General features: G+C 34.3%; 1 protein-coding gene across 2 annotated transcripts; it reads left to right on the top strand.

The window, feature by feature from the left end:
• Positions 1 to 8444: 8444 nt before the first annotated feature.
• On the top strand, positions 8445 to 17289 carry LOC120084519 (translation initiation factor IF-2, chloroplastic). Of its 2 annotated transcripts, XM_039040312.1 has the most exons (13): positions 8445 to 8640; positions 8778 to 10443; positions 10624 to 10656; positions 10988 to 11101; positions 11331 to 11480; positions 11656 to 11754; positions 11843 to 11905; positions 12666 to 12821; positions 12966 to 13031; positions 13423 to 13659; positions 14612 to 14887; positions 15445 to 15633; positions 16728 to 16889. In XM_039040312.1, exons 2-13 carry the CDS (start codon positions 8914 to 8916, stop codon positions 16887 to 16889), a joined length of 3075 nt encoding a protein of 1024 aa, XP_038896240.1. In that variant the 5' UTR covers positions 8445 to 8640; positions 8778 to 8913. The 2 variants fall into 2 exon arrangements, with proteins under 2 accessions (XP_038896240.1, XP_038896241.1); XM_039040313.1 differs by lacking the exon at positions 8445 to 8640 and having other exon boundaries at positions 8914 to 10443; positions 16728 to 17289.
• Positions 17290 to 17638: the final 349 nt, after the last annotated feature.

The raw sequence follows: 17638 nt of genomic DNA, 5'->3' as shown, positions 1-17638 counted from the left end.
AAAAAAAAAAAATAGTGAAACATAAACGAGTCATCGACATTGCATCATCGAATGCACAAAGTGAGAACCACCACAACAAACAAAAACAATTAAACGCATCACCAAATGAAAAGAAAATACAAAATCAAAGGAAGATGAAGCATACAACTCCACTATTGGAACACATTCGAATGCGAGATTCATTCGAAACAAAAGCACCGTGGTCGAGGGAACCAACAAAGAACATAAACGACTACAACTATGATGAAAAAGAAGAAGACGGTAAATGAGGAAACACAACATGCCTACAACAAACTGTAGGATTATATCAATAGCAGCGGAAGTACAAGGATCATCTAAACATTCAAATTCACTAATTTAGACATAATATAAAGCATGCTTCTGGAGGAAAAATGAGTTTGAAAACATACCTCTTGTAGAACTTCTTCAAAGCTCCTTTTCCAGCTGCAATCTTCTCCATATCTTGTTGTAGACCACCTCAAGATCTTCCCCACTATTCTCTTTGTGCTCTAGATTGAGTTGTGGGACTCAAAACAAGCTTGAATCAAGGGACGAAGGAGAAAAGCTCAGTGCAGCAACCTTGTTGAAGAACCATTCTTCAAACTAGTTTTTCTCTCAAAACTCTTTTGATTGCATGCCCGATTTTCACTCCAATCTCTTCATTATATTACAGATCAACATGCAAAGAGAAGAGCTGCATGAGTTGCAGCTCATGCTAGGAGAAGACAAAGCCAAGATGTTGCCTTATGTGTGAGCTACTTCAAAGATGGATAATGGAAAAATCCATTTTTCCATTTTGTGTTTTTGTTTTCCAATTTTTCAATTTTATCCAAAAATCAAATTTTGATTTAAAAAATCTATTTGATTTTAAAAATGAAAAATTAATTAATTTCATAAATTAATTATTAAATAAAACTTAATTAATTTAATATCAAATATTAAATTAATTTTAGCACATATCCATCTTTATATATTTAAATCATATTTAAATATATAATTTCTCCTATTTCGTTTAATTCTAAAATTAAACATATAATTATATCTCATATAATTTCTAATTTCCTTAATTCTAATTTGAACGTTTCAAATTAACTTTTCACACTATTCTAGAGCTAGTCCGTTACGAGCTAGTAGGGGACCTCACGGACCTAATCCCCATTCATTAACTAATGGGTCACTCCACTAAAGCCCCTAGTTGCCCATAGTTGCACTCCCCTCACTGTAGATATATTATGTCCACATGATTTAACCATAATCAGCAAGTCGACCCTTCACAGGTTGTTCGTAATAACGGCTGGGTCAAATATCTATTTTATCCCTGAGATTACATCTTATTCCTCAAGTCACTACTGATTCTCTAATGAAAAACCGGATGAACAACTGGTTTGTGATCCAATCACTAAACCAAACTCTCTCAGCCAAGTGAGAGGGTGGGGTCCCTTGTTCAAGACCTAATTCAGTACTTAAGAGAACAACCTTTCTCCTATCCCTAAATCGGGTAGGCGTGAACCCCGTCTTGCACCCTATGTCCCAGCTATCTAATCAGTTCTTACCCCTGAAATGAGAGTCTTATTGAGCCGGCGCTATTGAGCCAACCCTCAACTATGCAAATCTAAGGGCAATCCCGAATAAACAGGGGTTCATAGTTAGCTCAAGATTAAGATCGAGTTACCTAGGTCATCTAGGTGAAATAGTTAGTCTTAAACAGTAAATAACATTATAAAGTAAGAGTGACTTATTTCTTGGTCGTGATCTTATGCAAACTCATTGCATAGGACGCCCCCACTATTCATGTCATAACATGTACGAATTAGGATCATATCATATGTAGCACTTTACAACTCTTTGTAACAACTACAGAGTAGGCCGCATCCAATGATGTTATCAGAATAAGGTACCCAACCTCATTCATGTACCATAGATCATTTTGACTATTTACTCGAACCCGATCCACTCTTATGTCTCCACATAAAATTCAAGCTCATACAATAGTCATGAATCTTAGTTTATTGGATTTAGACTTTCATACAATTTATGAAATCAATAACAAGTATATTGATAATAGAAAATGTTTATCATTTTACAAACTGCGAGTTTTTAGGACATAAAACCCAACACAAACATCAACAAAAACCACGAGAATCAAACAATGTCGATGAAAATAACAATATATTGAATCGAAAAGCAGAGGAGGAAGAGAAATTATAGACATTTACTTATAGAAAAGTAATTCTCGGAGTATTGAATCTGACCCATTACACAGAACCAAAGATGGAAAGATCGCTAGGACTTCTTCGATCTTGGAGGAGCGGTGGAGAAGAAAAGCCAGAGAAATTTCTAGGACTTGTTACATCTTCTAGCAACCACATGACACCACAACAAGTGCAGAGATGACACAATTGTGACCTGGGGGAAGAAAGGTGAGATGGTCAGAGGGGAAAAGGCGAGATGGTCGAAGAGGAGAAAAATCGCCAGGGTTTTGTTTGAGAGGGAGAAGGCGCAGCAAGCAGAAGGAATAAAAACTGAAGCTCCTAAAAATGAATCCTAAAACTTGACATCTTTTAAATGTCAAGTATTATGTCATTGTGAAAAAAATCCAAAAAGTCTCCTACCTCCCCTTTTTCTATATTTTTCTTGATGTTTTTCATTAAAATTACCCTCAACTTTTTTTTCTCCATTTTCTTGATTTATTCTTTAAAAACAACCTATTACTTGACATTTTTTTTCTAAAAAATGTCATGTATTTAGAATTTCAAGTGTCAAGAAATATGTATTTTTTAGTAGTGAGAATTCATAAAAATTTGAGATTTGTTCTCTAACGATCCTCCAAATTTGGAGGAATTGAAAGTAAAATTGTTGAAGAATTGTGGTGGCATTCAATTGGCTACTAAGATGATGAGGGAGATTCAATTAAAAAAATTCATGACAAAGTAAAAATACGGAGCAACAATAGAAATAAGAATAAAAAGAAGAAGAAGATGATGATGAAATTCATGGAGAAAAAATATGAATCAAATGTTTTTATTTCTCTTTGGCTTCTTGTTTTATTTAACCATCTGCAAAGAAATATAGTTGGTTAATCGTTGTTTATTAACCCCAAAAAAAAAAAAAAAACGAAGAAGAAGAAAGAAAGAAAGAAAGAAAGAAAGAGAAGCTTAAAAATTAAAAGAAAAAAATTGCAATCCATATTTTATTCAAACAGATATGGGTAGAATTATTGAATAAAAAATTTCAAAACAAAAATAGTAATCATAAATGCAGATTATAAGAGTTAAAAAAATTGCACCAGATACGCCATACATATGAACTCAACTCTGCACCCCAAACACAAACATATGAACCCGGATCAAATAACCTTGCACCCCAAACATAGATATATGAGCTCTACAAATATATGAACTTCATATATCCTATCTCAACTCAGCGCCCCAAACTACTCCAAAACACAAACATATGAACCTATACTAAATAACTCTACACCACAACATAGATATATGAACTCCACGGACATAAGAACTCTAGCCATCCTATCTCAACTCTCCCAACCAGTCCCTAAAATATTTTGAACTCAATATTGAAAAATTAAATAATTATGAAACTTTCTTATCACATCAATTTCAAGTTCACCTTCATTTTAGGGAATGAGCATGCATTCACAAACAAACTTTTCGAAATAAACCATTATTGAAACAATAGATCGAGATTAGATGTGATGAATGATGCCTTATTTTATTTATTTATTTATTATTACAACAAATAAGACATTTATGGCCAACGTGAATTTGATTAAATGATATTGACATAACCTCTGTATAGGGTTGGCAAAAATCCCCGCGGGTACCCACCCCGATCGGGTCGAGGAATCCTCGATTTGTTATGAAAAAAAATTAAAAAAATATAAAAAAATTAAAAACAATATAATATAAGTTACTGTTTTTAATTTTTTTAATAATATTTCATAATATTGTTTCATATATATATATATAAATATTATATATATATATATATATATATATATATATATATATAATATATATAAATAAAGGTACTGTTTTTATTTATTTTTAATTGTTTTAATTTTCCGTAATATAATTAACTTTAACTTTTTAAAATTTAAAATATTTTTTATCATTAAATTAAATAAAATAAAACGATAATAATACTAACTTGTTACTAAAAAGTGTATTATTTCAATAGAAATACAAAAAATTATTGATTTTAAATAAAAAATTAAAAGAAAACTAATGGGCAGGGAATTTTCCCACGGGGACCCGATACACCAAATTCCCCGACCCCGACTCCTCAAAATGGGGCATGGGGTGGGGACGGGGAGTACATCCCTGGCCCCGCCTTGTCCCGTTGTCAACCCTACCTCCGTACCTAGAGGTTGGAGGTTCAATCCCCTACCCTGCAGTTATTGTACTAAAAAGATAATAATACAACATTATGAATTTGCATGTCTATAAATTAGAAAGACGGATTATTAATCAAACTATGTTCAAATTCACCAAATCCTCCACTCATTAGTTCATGATTAATGTAATAATTTTTTGTCCATGTGTTTTATCTACATTTTCATTACACTAAAAAAGAAACTACCAAACATAGAAAGAGAATAGTACTCAAATAGCAAAGATATACAATATTAACTAACTTGAAATATTGAATGTTTATTTTAGGGAAATTGTATTAGGTGACCATTGGAGTTTAGGTATTTGCAAGCGTGTCACACATTTTTCCTATTTGCATATACGACATCTATTTATCTTCACATATTATTTCTTAGCCATCTCTCTCACCCTTACGTTCCATCTTCTTTTCTCTCACTCTCATGTTCCATCTCCAAGCCGTTTGACCAATCACTGCTACCTGTTGCGTCGTACCACCGCTCGTCCGTTGATTGTCAACCACCTCATTCGTCGATTTCCATTTTCATTTCGGTAAGCTCCCTTTGTGAGCTCTAGTGAGGAGAGGTTGAACGAGACAATTGTGGTGAAGACGACGATGGTAAGGAGGTGGTAAAGCTGATCGATGGTGGCACAAAGTTGGTAGGGGAAAACGTCGTCATATGCGTGCCTGCTCTCTCTCTTTTCTCTCTCACTCTCTCTCCTCTATGGGGCTATAAAGTAGCCCTAATTAACGAAAATCTATTTAATTACAAAATTGCTACAAGTCTTTATTTACGTAAGCCCTTCAATTTAAAACATTTAAAATAACTAGTCATTTTCAACCGTGTATCAATAGTATATCAAGTGTATATCAATAGTCTATCAAGTATGTATCAGCAGTGTATCAAGTTTATCAAGTATATACTAGTAGCTCAAGTGTATCAAGTGTACATTAGGTATATCAATACTTTTTTTACATTTCGTGGGCTGACTTGTTTTTTCCATTTTTATAAAAGTAATAAGTAACTTAATTTGTCAAATCTGTAAGAAGCCATTTATTTTATTAAATATATATATTTTTTGAATTGTCTTATTTTTAAGATTTTTCAAAATTTTCATATGATAAACAAATGACATTTTTCATAAGGTCACGAGATTAACATTTTAAACCTCGATTGAAGTCATAGTTTTTTTTCATAGAGGAAAAAATGCATGTGTTGTAAACATGAGTATAAATCAGCTGAAATAAAACTTGTACTATCGACTTCAAGTTGAAATATTTGATTTTTAGGTTTTTGTAAGGATGACCTAATCCCAATGGTGTTAATGGAGAATGATCCAATCCTAAAAGAACAAACGAAAATTAACCTTATATTGATGTCAGAGAGTATTATCGCATTAGGGACATATTTTCCATCACGAAATAATTGGAGTCTTAGTGTGATATTCATTTCAAATACATTTTTTTAAAAAAAGAAATCAACAATCTGTTGGATTGTATGTCCTAAAACTCGTGGTTTGTAAACAATAAACTCATTATGTAAATCGATATAGTTGTTATTGAATATATTAATTGCTTATTTCGTTTGAAAAATGAATCCAATAAACTAAAACATTCATGACTATTACATGAGTTATCGAACTTTATGTGGAGACATAGGAGTGGATCAGGTTCGAGTAAATAGTCAAAATAATCTATAGTATACGAATAAGGTTTGGTGCCTTATTTTGGTAACACTATCAGATGCGACCACTCTGAAGTTGTTACAAGAAGTTGTAAAGTGTTGCAAACAAAGTGATCCCGATTCATTCATGTGGTGACATGAGGAGTGGGGGCGTCTTGTGCAACGAGTTTGCATAAGATCGGACCAAGAAATAAGCCACTCTTACTTTATAATACTGTTTATTGTTTAAGACTAATTATTTCAAAAAGATGACCTACATAACTTATTCTTAATATTGAGCTAACTATGAACTTCTATTTATTCAGGATTATCCTTATTTGCATAGGTGAGGGTTGGATCAAGAACGTCGGCTCAATATGCCTCCTATTTCAGGGGTAAGACTGGATAGATAGCTGAAGACATAGGGTGCAAGATGGAATTCACTCCTACTCGCTTTCAGGGATAGTAGAGAGGTTGTTCCCTTAAGTGCTGATTCCGTTTCTTGAATAAGGGGCTCCACCCTCTCATTGGCTCGAGAAGGATTTTGTTTGTTGATTGGATCACAAACAAAGTGTTCGTTAGAGGATCATTGGAACTTAAGAAACAAAAGATAATCTCGGGGGTAAAACAACCTTTTGACCTAGTCGTTATTACGAACAATCTATGAAAAGTTAACTTACTAATTATGGTTATATCGAGAGAACACGATATATCTACAATGAGGAGAGTGCAACTACTGGGCTTTAGTGGAGTGACTCGATAGGGTTAATTCGGTATAAAAAGTTTAACCAACTAATCTACGATTGTTGGAGCCCATGATCTGTAGGTCCATTAGGTTTCACTACTAGCTCACAAATGAATTAATCTTAGAATAACGTGATAAGTTGATTTGAAACGTTCAAATTCGAATTAAGGAAATTAGTAATTATATGTGATATAATTACACGTTTAATTTTGGAACTAAACGTAATTGGAGAATCGATTAATATATAAATATTAATTTAATGAATAGAGATTCATGGTAATGGAATTGGTGAAAAATTAATTTAATATTTGATATTATTAAATTAATAAAATTAATAAAATTGTTTAATTAATTATTAATTATTAATCATATTAGAAAAATTGATTATTGAATTAATTTTTGTAAGATTAATAAAATTTTAATTTTAATTAAAGAATTAAAATTGGAAAAAAAATTTGATTTTGAAAACCAAATTTCAAAAAAACCAAATTTCAAAATAAAAAGGAAAAAAAAATTGAAAATGGAGAAAAATCCTAATGTGGGATTTTCCCACTAAGGTCACATTATTACACATAATTCCACCACCAAATTCAAGGAGTAGTTGGAATCACTTCAAGTAATCAATTTGCATGAGAGTCATGTAATAAAACCCCTCTTGATTGAATGGAAAAGCTGATGCAATTGCCAAATTGCTGAGTTTTTGAAGGTTGAAGAAGTTGTTCTTTAACAAGCTGAAAAACTAGAAAACCTCTATTCCAATTCCCTAAGTTCAAGCTTGTTTTGAGTCCTACAACTCAATCTAAGACCTCTAGAGAATAGTTGGAAAGCTCTAGTGGTGGTTCACGACAAGAATTAGAGAAGAATGCAGTTGAATTTCGAGTTTGAAGAGGATCTTCAAAGCAAAGGTATGTAATGAAACTCTCTTAATACCCTATGAACATACTTATTTTTTATGTTAAAATTGAGGAATTAGAATGCTTAATGATCATGTTTTCTTTCACTGCATGTTTCTGTAAACCAACACAATCGTCTTTTTAATCAATCATCAGCAAATCGATGATTAAAAATGAAATTTGCATTAGGGCTCCGACCATTTCGTGATGGATGAGACGTCCTTAACATGATAATGAGGTGGTGGAGTGCTCTATGACGTAGGTTTTCATTGATGTTTTTTTAGAATCGAGTCATTCAACATCAAAGCCAGTGGAATTGAATCATCTATATAAAAATATAACCCATTACTAATTAATTTATGAAGTTGTTTTATGTTAGAAATTCAGGATAATTATTTTTTTTATCATAATAATATATAATATAGTATATAATGCATATTAATTTTAAAAGATAATTGAATTAAGAACATAAAATACTATATATATAGTTTTTAAAAAATATTTTTAAGTATAATTATGCGCTTTAAATTTTAGAATTAAATCGCAAAATTCGAAAACAATTTTTAAAAAGAGAATCGAAACTGTTTATCAAATATGTAAAATATAAAACAAAATCAAAGCCCGGGAGAAGAGTGACAGTAGTAAATTATAATATGAACACAAAGGGGAGAAACAGTGGATGGGAAATCGAAAAATATGAGAGCCTTATCTCCTCAAACGTTAATCGATAGGCTGTGAAAAAGCCACACACGCTCACAGCCCCATCTCCCTAAAGCCCACCACCAAATTTCTACCTTCTTTGCCTTCACCACCATATGTTTTCAAAACATTCCTCATCCACTCCAACCTCTTCAACTTTCTTTCACTCACCACTCTCTTCTTCTGTTCTCTACAACTCTTCTAATTCAACCCAAAAACGCCATTCAATGTCAACGTGCATGCTTCAACAGGTAACTCATTCCCACTGCTAAATTACCCATTTTCTTGCTATTGGGTTTTCCCCTTTTCATTTGCTTCCAGCAGTTTTTTGATTGTTTTACTATATACTTCTCTTATGACTTGTGGGAATTCCCTTTTGTTGGGTCAGATTGAATTCTGGGTTTGAAAATAATCAAAAGACTTGCAATTCTTTTAGACCCATTTGGAGAGAAGTGGATACAGGGCAATTTTTGTTTGATGGGGTTGTTTGGAGCCATTGATTGATTGGGTGAGAGAAGACCCACATGCTAATTTTAGTTGGAAATATGCAAGGAACAGGAACAATGGCGTCTGTGGCTTCCTTGTTCAATTTGGCAGGTGTTGGAGTGGTAGGATCATTAGAGAAGCCTCGTTCACAGTTTCGTGGAGTTTGTTTATCGAGAAGAGGTTTTAAAGGAAGTAATAGATGGTATTATGTATCATTTCCTCTTTGTAAATATTCAACAACAACAACAACCGATTTTGTTGCCGATCAAGGCAATGCCATCTCTGTCGATTCTAATTCTTATAGAAGAAGTAAAGAAGATGGCAACACAGATTTTCTTCTCAAGCCAGCCCCTAAGCCAGTACTGAAAGCTGCAGAGTCTAAGCCCCTTGTGGGTTTAAATAAAGTATCATGGGAATCTCCGAGAACTAATGGGGATTCTAACAGTAACAGAAAATTGTTGGATGATGAAGAAGAAAGGAGCAAGGTGATTGAGTCACTTGGAGAGGTATTGGAAAAGGCTGAAAAGCTAGAGACTCCGAAGTTGGGTAATAAGAAACCAGGAAGAGGTGTAGATAAGCCAACAACATCAAGCTCGAGCTCTAATTCAAAGCCAGTAAACTCAATGGCAAATCGAAAATCTAAAACTTTGAAAAGTGTTTGGCGGAAGGGAGATACAGTTGCATCGGTGCAGAAGATTATAGCAGAGCCATCTAAGCCTAATGGCGAAGTTGAAGCTAAAGCAGGGGGAGCTAGCAAGGTAGAGCCTCAATCACGTGCTGCTTTTCGACCCCCTCAACCACCGGTGAAACCACAACCAAAATTACAAGAAAAGCCTTTGGCAGCACCCCGACCTCCATTAAAGAAACCAGTTGTCTTGAAGGATGTGGGGGCAGCAACTGTTACGGCAGATGATGAAACTAATACAGCAGCAAAGACAAAAGAGAGAAAGCCAATTCTGATTGACAAATATGCTTCAAAGAAGCCTGTAGTTGATCCTTTTATTCCTGAAGCTGTATTAGCACCAACAAAACCTGGAAAAGCCCCTCCTCCTGGAAAGGTCAAGGATGATTACCGCAAGAAGAGTGTTGCATCAGGAGGTCCACGAAGGAGAATGGTTGATAATGATAAAGATGATGTTGAAATCCCTGATGATGTTTCCATTCCTAGTGTGACTACAGCACGAAAAGGAAGGAAATGGAGCAAGGCGAGCCGGAAGGCAGCAAGAATCCAGGCTTCAAAAGATGCTGCCCCTGTGAAAGTTGAAATTCTAGAAGTTGAAGAAAGTGGTATGTTACTTGAGGAATTGGCATACAATTTGGCCATCAGTGAAGGTGAAATTCTTGGGTATTTATATTCAAAGGGGATTAAGCCTGATGGCGTGCAAACATTAGATAAAGATATAGTGAAGATGATCTGCAAAGAGTATAATGTGGAGACCATAGACGTTGATCCGGTTAGAGTTGAAGAGTTGGCTAAAAAGAGGGATATTTTTGATGAAGAAGATCTGGATAAACTTCAAAGCAGGCCTCCGGTCATCACCATTATGGGACATGTTGACCATGGCAAGGTATCTTGATGGCTTTCATTCTCCCATTAGTTTTTGGGATTTTATTTTAATGCTAAAATTTAAAAAACTAAGCTATTGCATTTTTTTTTCTCATTTTAATTAATTAATTATTATTATTATTTTTTTATTTATTTTTTAATTTCAAATCTCATGAATCTTATTTTTCTCTTCTCTGGATAGACTACACTTTTGGACTACATCCGCAGGAGCAAGGTAATTGTGATAGCGTAATCTTCTTTCTTGATGCTTTTTCATTCTGGAATAGACTTATGAAGTTCTAATGAAATAGTTATTGGGTAGAGTTGGTACCTATTTTTCCCATTTCTCTCTTGTTGTCAAATTGAGATCAGTTGTTTTCTTTCTTCTTTTTCGTGGATAGTGGCTTGTTGGGAGGTTTTGGGGGTGGGGAATGAAGATGACTGCACTAAGAAAATTATTAATGTAAAGAAGATATTAGCTAATTCGTGATGTTTTCAATCTTTTGCTAATGATTTTAGTATTTTAGTAACGTCACCTCTAAAGTTCAAGGGCTACTGATCCATAGGTAGCTGCTTCAGAAGCTGGTGGGATTACTCAAGGAATTGGTGCTTATAGGGTGATGGTGCCACTTGATGGCAAGTTGCAGCCATGCGTGTTCCTTGATACTCCAGGCCATGAGGTACCTACTTGCACAATCCATATGTTACCCATGCCATGTCTTTCTAAAGTGGCATTTTCTATGATGTTTTGTATTTTCTGCCTTTTTGGTGTATTCACTGTCATTGGATGAAATTTTGGCAACTTGTTATCTGTTGCATTTTTTTTGTGGCGTAATTTTCTCAAACAGGAACTGTGATTTGTATATACCATCCCTGTGTTCAGATGATGTATAATGTCCATTCCTGTAGGCGTTTGGAGCCATGAGAGCTCGTGGTGCTCGGGTGACAGACATCGCCATCATTGTGGTCGCTGCTGATGATGGAATCCGGCCTCAGACAAATGAGGCTATAGCTCACGCAAGAGCGGCTGGAGTACCAATAGTGATTGCAATAAATAAGGCATGTCTACAGTAGAAACATCTCTCCTCATATCTCCACTGTACAATTGTGTAGATATGTTTATAGGGGAAAAAAACCCAATAAATTTCCCGACATAAGCATGTTGTATGTCCTAGTGAAAACTTAGAAGTTAGAAATTATTGACTAATATCATATTTCCTCCATATTTTGCCAGATTGACAAAGATGGTGCTAACGCAGATAGAGTGATGCAAGAGCTTTCCTCTATCGGTTTAATGCCTGAAGACTGGGGCGGTGACATCCCTATGGTGCAGGTAAATATATCTCAAACGAAGAAATTGACCTTGCATATCTCAATGGTTTTTATCTATTTGCAAACTTACCCTTAATATTTTCCACCAGATTAGTGCTCTTAAAGGGCTGAATGTGGATGATCTGTTGGAAACAGTAATGCTTCTTGCTGAGGTAAGTGAAATTTTACCATTTATATTGTGTTGGTTTTAGTATTTTGACATCTTGAAATAATCCAACTGTGGTGGCTCTGGCTATTTTCATCATGATCAGTATTTACAAGTTTCAAATCCTGCCCCATTTCTCTCATATACATGCGTTCGTGTGTGCCATGTTTATATCCTGTAGGTGTGATTAGTATAGATCCAGAGTGATGTACAAAACTAGGTTTGCCTTTGGTTTTGTTTCGTCTAACTTAAATTATTGGAATGAGGTCAATTTTATGTGTCTTCTGGGAACATTTGTCATCCGTTGTTTCGACTGACAATTCTCATAATTTCTGATTTAACAGCTAAGAATTCAATTTTATGTCATTTTAGATCTTCATTTTTCATAAAATATTGCCCCAAAAGGGTGCTTCGGATCCAAAATCTTCTATTTATTTGTGCTGGTGACACAAGCGGTGAATTTTATACCATATTGTGCCTTGATGATTGTATGGGACCTAATAATAATTTGACAAGCTGATGATAAATCCAATTCCAATCTCACCATGGCTGCCGGGTACACTTTTGCTAGTTGAAGGCACACACTATATTTATCCCAGCCTTTGGTAGCTTACAGCCTCAATTCACCTCACCTTATCGTTTGATTAATTTTCTTGCAGTATTTGGAAAGCACATGTTAAAAGTTATGTTTAGATTAATTTCCTGCCGTTTATTCCCTACTCTCATAAACTATATCATGTATGTTGTCTAATTTTGTTCGTGTTCAGTTACAAGAATTGAAGGCAAATCCCGTTAGAAGTGCGAAAGGGACCGTCATTGAGGCAGGTCTTGACAAAGCAAAAGGACCATTTGCTACATTTATTGTACAGAATGGAACCCTTAAAAGAGGGGACGTTGTAGTATGTGGGGAGGCTTTTGGGAAGGTAGGTGCTTTGGAATTTTTGTTTATACATTTTTCTTTTATTATTATGTGCCACAAATAATTGTAAAGCTAATCTGCATTCATTTTATTATGTTTTTGTTACAACCATTTCTAAGGAGTTAGTATGCCTGTGTTCCTATTTTAGGTTAGAGCTTTATTTGATGATAGCGGGAAACGAGTTGACGAAGCTGGACCTTCTTTACCAGTACAGGTTTGTGGATTGTTACTACTTGTTTTTCTATAAATCCATTTTTTTTTCAATTTAGCAACTTCATGGAAATAAATAAAAGGAAGCTGACTCTCCCCCATCTCTCAAGGATCCATTTTTTTTTCCCTTTTTTTCTTTTGTTCCTGGAAATAACAAATTGATCCTTCGCACGTTGAACATGGACACGAAACATTATGTTTATATATGTTTAGATTTGATTTACATCTGCAAGAACAATGGAAAGGAATTTAATTGAGGTTTTTTTTTTTAATGTTAAAAGCAAATTTAAGCCGCATCCATAAAGAGTATTGCTCTGTAGATATTCCTTTATAAAAAATTCCTCTTGTGCTGATAATCTAATTCAGTGGTTTCCCGGTTTTCAATCGATCTGCAGGTCATTGGATTAAATATTGTGCCAATTGCTGGTGATGTATTTGAGGTTGTTGATTCTCTTGATACTGCTCGTGAAAAGGCAGAGTGGCGTGCCGAGGCCTTGCGGTCACAACGAATATCAGATAAGGCTGGAGATGGGAAGGTTACCCTTTCTTCTTTAGCTTCAGCAGTTTCATCAGGAAAGCAGTCTGGGTTAGACTTACATCAACTGAACATAATTATGAAGGTTGATGTTCAGGTACGTAGAGGAGGACATTATTTTTCTTTTACTCATAATTATTTTCTGTTTTCTAGATTCATCTGTATTTTAGTTTAAAACTTTTTTTTTTTTTTTTTTTCCGCTTGGTTAAAATGAAATCTATCTTGATGGATGAACCTTTTGGGTCTCTAGACTACCGTTGTTGGAAAAGCTATAAAGTTTGAAGTAATGTTAGTTTAAGACCTTGATTGGTATTAAAGACCTTACTTGAATAGGATTTGTTCTATAAGTTGTACTACTGTATCCTTGAGTTCTAAGAAGACAAGAACTGGATTGGTATTAGTATAAAACTGTTGTATAATTGCGTTCACAGCGATAATTTCTATATTATTCAGAGATCAAAAGTTGTTAAAATTAAGTTTAAAATAATGCTCAATTTATAGACCTACGGCCTTGAATATCAAGGTTTCTGGACACAATTGGAAGGTGTCACAGAAGTTGTCATAAAAAAACAAAAGGAAAAAAAAAAAAAAGAAGACAAATATGTTCAATGACAGGATCTGTGCTTACAGTTTGTTTCCCTTCACCACATCCTTAATATTAGGTAGATCATTGAGTTTCAATCAAAAGTAGTAAAAGCTGTTGTTGTAAGAATAATGCCAGTATTAAGGTTTTTTGCACTTGTGGCATTTTATTCTGTTAGTCTGAAAGCATTCAATATAAGAATAATGCTAATATTATAGGTTTCTTGCACTTGTGGTATTTTATTCTGTTAGTCTAAAAGCATTCAATATTACAAGTTTAGTGAATCACATTGAAGGGTTAGTTTTTTTTTTTTTTTTTTTTTTTTTTTTTTTTTTTTTTTTTTTTTTTTTTTTTTTTTTTTTTTTATTTAATATATATATATATATATTATTTATTTTTCAAATAATTTAAATTTAAATTTATTTATTTTCCATTTTTATCATTATTTATTATTGATAATGACTAGGGATCAATCGAGGCTATAAGACAAGCCCTTCAGGTGCTACCGCAAGAAAATGTCTCTTTAAAGTTTCTTTTGCAAGCAACTGGCGATGTGAGCTCCAGCGATATTGATCTTGCAGTTGCAAGCAAAGCCATAGTTTTAGGATTTAATGTTAAAGCGCCAGGTTCTGTCAAGAGTTATGCTGAAAATAAAGGTGTCGAGATCAGGCTCTATAGAGTTATTTACGAGCTTATTGATGATGTGCGGAACGCAATGGAAGGACTCCTAGAACCTGTAGAGGTCAGTACTTAAAAGTTTTGCATTTCCAAGCTATAGCAACATAGTACACAAGTTTGTGAAGCAAGTTTCGTTTTGATTGTTATTTACAAGAGAGGTTCATGCTCGAATATGTCTTAATCCTTGTGTATAGATCTGCGACTTGGTTTTCTGTATCTTTATGCACCTTTACTTCAAAGTCATTTGTGATATTCACTGTTTAATTAATGTGATTATTTGACAATCTTTTTATGAACAGTTAATCAGGAAGACTATTGTTTTAACTCTGAATTCTGCCCTTTCATTCATGTATTTATTATATTAACAAAGACAAAAATACAACACAATGAAAGCTCCTGAAACTTTTGTCTTTTAACGTGGTTAACTTGAATACTCTTCTTGTCAGTCCCTGTGATTATAGTACGTTTATTTATATTGTTTTGATTTATCTCGACTCACTCTGTCGTCTGTCCATGGTGTAAGAAATGATGTCCTCTGTTTTTGCCATATGGGTCTTAATTTCTTTCTAATTTCAATGGCTAAAGATGTATTAGCTGAAATCTGTCATTTGTTTTTAATAGGAAAAAGTACCTATAGGATCGGCCGAAGTCCGTGCAGTATTCAGTAGTGGCAGTGGTCTTGTTGCTGGATGCATGGTAGTAGAAGGAAAGCTGGTAAAGGGCTGTGGCATCCGGGTTGTGCGAAAGGGTAAGACGGCGTATAGTGGTCAACTTGATTCACTGCGACGGGTTAAAGAAATCGTGAAAGAGGTATGTAATAATCCTTGCACTAGTTTTTCCTAATTGAGGGAAGGTTGTAAGGATTCCATCTCCAATCCAGTTATGAAGAACTCCCTCCAATCAATCTGACCACTAAAAAAACAGAGAAATGTACCAAAAATGTTCTGGTAAAAGGCACCATATAAAAACTTATTTTTGTACCTCAGCAACACTACCCAGTTTACCCTTAAAAAATTCTACTTCCCTTGGGTCAAGTTCTATCTTAAATCACTCATTGACCCAAAAACTTAAGCTAATAAGTAAAGGTAAATTTAATTATATATCATTTAATACTCGACTTGAAATATAAAGAAGAGCCAAATAAGTGGAAATAATATAATTGGGGAGGAAATAACGTTGCAGGGGTTTGAACACAGGACATCCTGAACCAACCTGTTTTGATACCATTTTAAATCATCGATTGACCCAAAAACTTAAGTTAATAGGTGAAGATAAATTTAATTATATATTATTTAACACTCTACAATATTCTTTTAAGTCACCGATTCACCCAAAAACTTAAGCTATGGAGGAAGACAAATTTAATATTATATTACTAACACCTTTCCTGACTTGTGGGTTAAAATATGTATAAGATTGAACAAGTGAAAATCAATATTAATTAGGGAAGAAGCAACACTGCAGGGATTTGAATGCTGGATCTCCTGGACCATCTACTCTGATACCGTCATAAATCACCAATCGACCCAAAAGTTTAAGTTTATGGGTGAAGGCAAATTTAATATTATATTACTAACACAGTCATTGATGTTTTACTCATACATGATGTGATTATAGCACCAATGATGGTTAAAAGTCTAGTGCCATTAGGTTGAGTGGTTTTCTTTTTCATTCTCCCATGCTATTTTTGACTCGGGTGTTGACCTCTAGGTTAAATACCATCCGATGGCTGCAAAATCATCACCATAATGCCTCATGTCAACTGCCTGTTTGACATATCGGGCTTTGTTTCAAAAGATTTTATGAAATTGATTGATGTAGTGTTTCAAGTACAAGTTCCTCTAATATTTCTCACTTTATTTTCCTCCTTGGGAAGTTCACAAAAAGACTGCTCTTTTCTGTAGGTAAATGCTGGCTTGGAGTGTGGAGTTGGAATGGAGGACTATAATGATTGGGAGGTAGGGGATGTAATAGAGGCCTTCGACACCGTTCAGAAGAAGCGGACGCTAGAAGAGGCCTCGGCTTCAATGGCAGCTGCGCTGGAGGAAGCTGGAATTGACTTGTAGAGAACCCCAGTAACTTACCAGGCCAGCCTAGACCATACCTTTTTCCAATGATGAAATGACTATGCCTTCTGCAATGCTTTGGCTGCCATTTTTTGTCCAGCTGATGTTCGACGATACTGAGGATGTGTCATCATTTTGTGATTCACTTGAGGAGCAGGGTAGCGCCGAGAAACTGCAGTTCCAAGGTTTTGTATTAATGGTACCTGCTGGTTGGGCTGTAAATAGTCAATACGTATATTAGATCTCCGATTCTTATTGTAAAGAGGAAAACTGTTATTTGATTCTCAATGCTGAGTGTTCAATGCTTCATTGTAAACACCAAACTGTGAACACTGCATGAAAATGGAGGAAATGTCAACAAATTTTTAATGATGCTCTAAATTGGCATCATTTTACTCCATGTTGAATTCGCCACCTTGAATGATTGGCAAATTCACTCAACACATTCTGCAGACTAAGATCAGATCATGTAGTTTCTCTTCTAATAAACTCAGTCTAGAATATACGATCATGTAGTTTCTCTTCCGATTTTACGATTTTATAGAACAAGCAGGAAAAGAGGAAAAAGAGAGAAAATTTTAGGGATGACTTTGGATGCGTTTGGTTTAATTTTTTAAGGGTTTAATTATGTAAATAAGTCATTTAGAAAAAACTTGAAATGTTTGATAACCAGTTTTTATCAAAAGAGTGTAAATAAAAATGATTTTTTTTTTAAAAACACTTTTTTTCTATAGTCAATCTAAACAAAC

Source organism: Benincasa hispida, chromosome 9 (genome assembly GCF_009727055.1).
Source record: "Benincasa hispida cultivar B227 chromosome 9, ASM972705v1, whole genome shotgun sequence".
NCBI lineage: Eukaryota > Viridiplantae > Streptophyta > Magnoliopsida > Cucurbitales > Cucurbitaceae > Benincasa > Benincasa hispida.
Note: the sequence above shows the minus strand (reverse complement) of the source record. Positions and strands in the feature narration are given on the sequence as shown.

Excerpts from the sequence above, each read along its gene's own strand:
- LOC120084519 (XM_039040313.1), top strand. The coding sequence starts at position 8,914 with ATGCTAATTTTAGTTGGAAATATGCAAGGAACAGGAACAATGGCGTCT. Across the intron at positions 12,822-12,965 it reads GTGGGGAGGCTTTTGGGAAG|GTTAGAGCTTTATTTGATGA; the intron begins GTAGGTGCTTTG and ends TTCCTATTTTAG. Across the intron at positions 14,888-15,444 it reads GACTCCTAGAACCTGTAGAG|GAAAAAGTACCTATAGGATC; the intron begins GTCAGTACTTAA and ends TGTTTTTAATAG.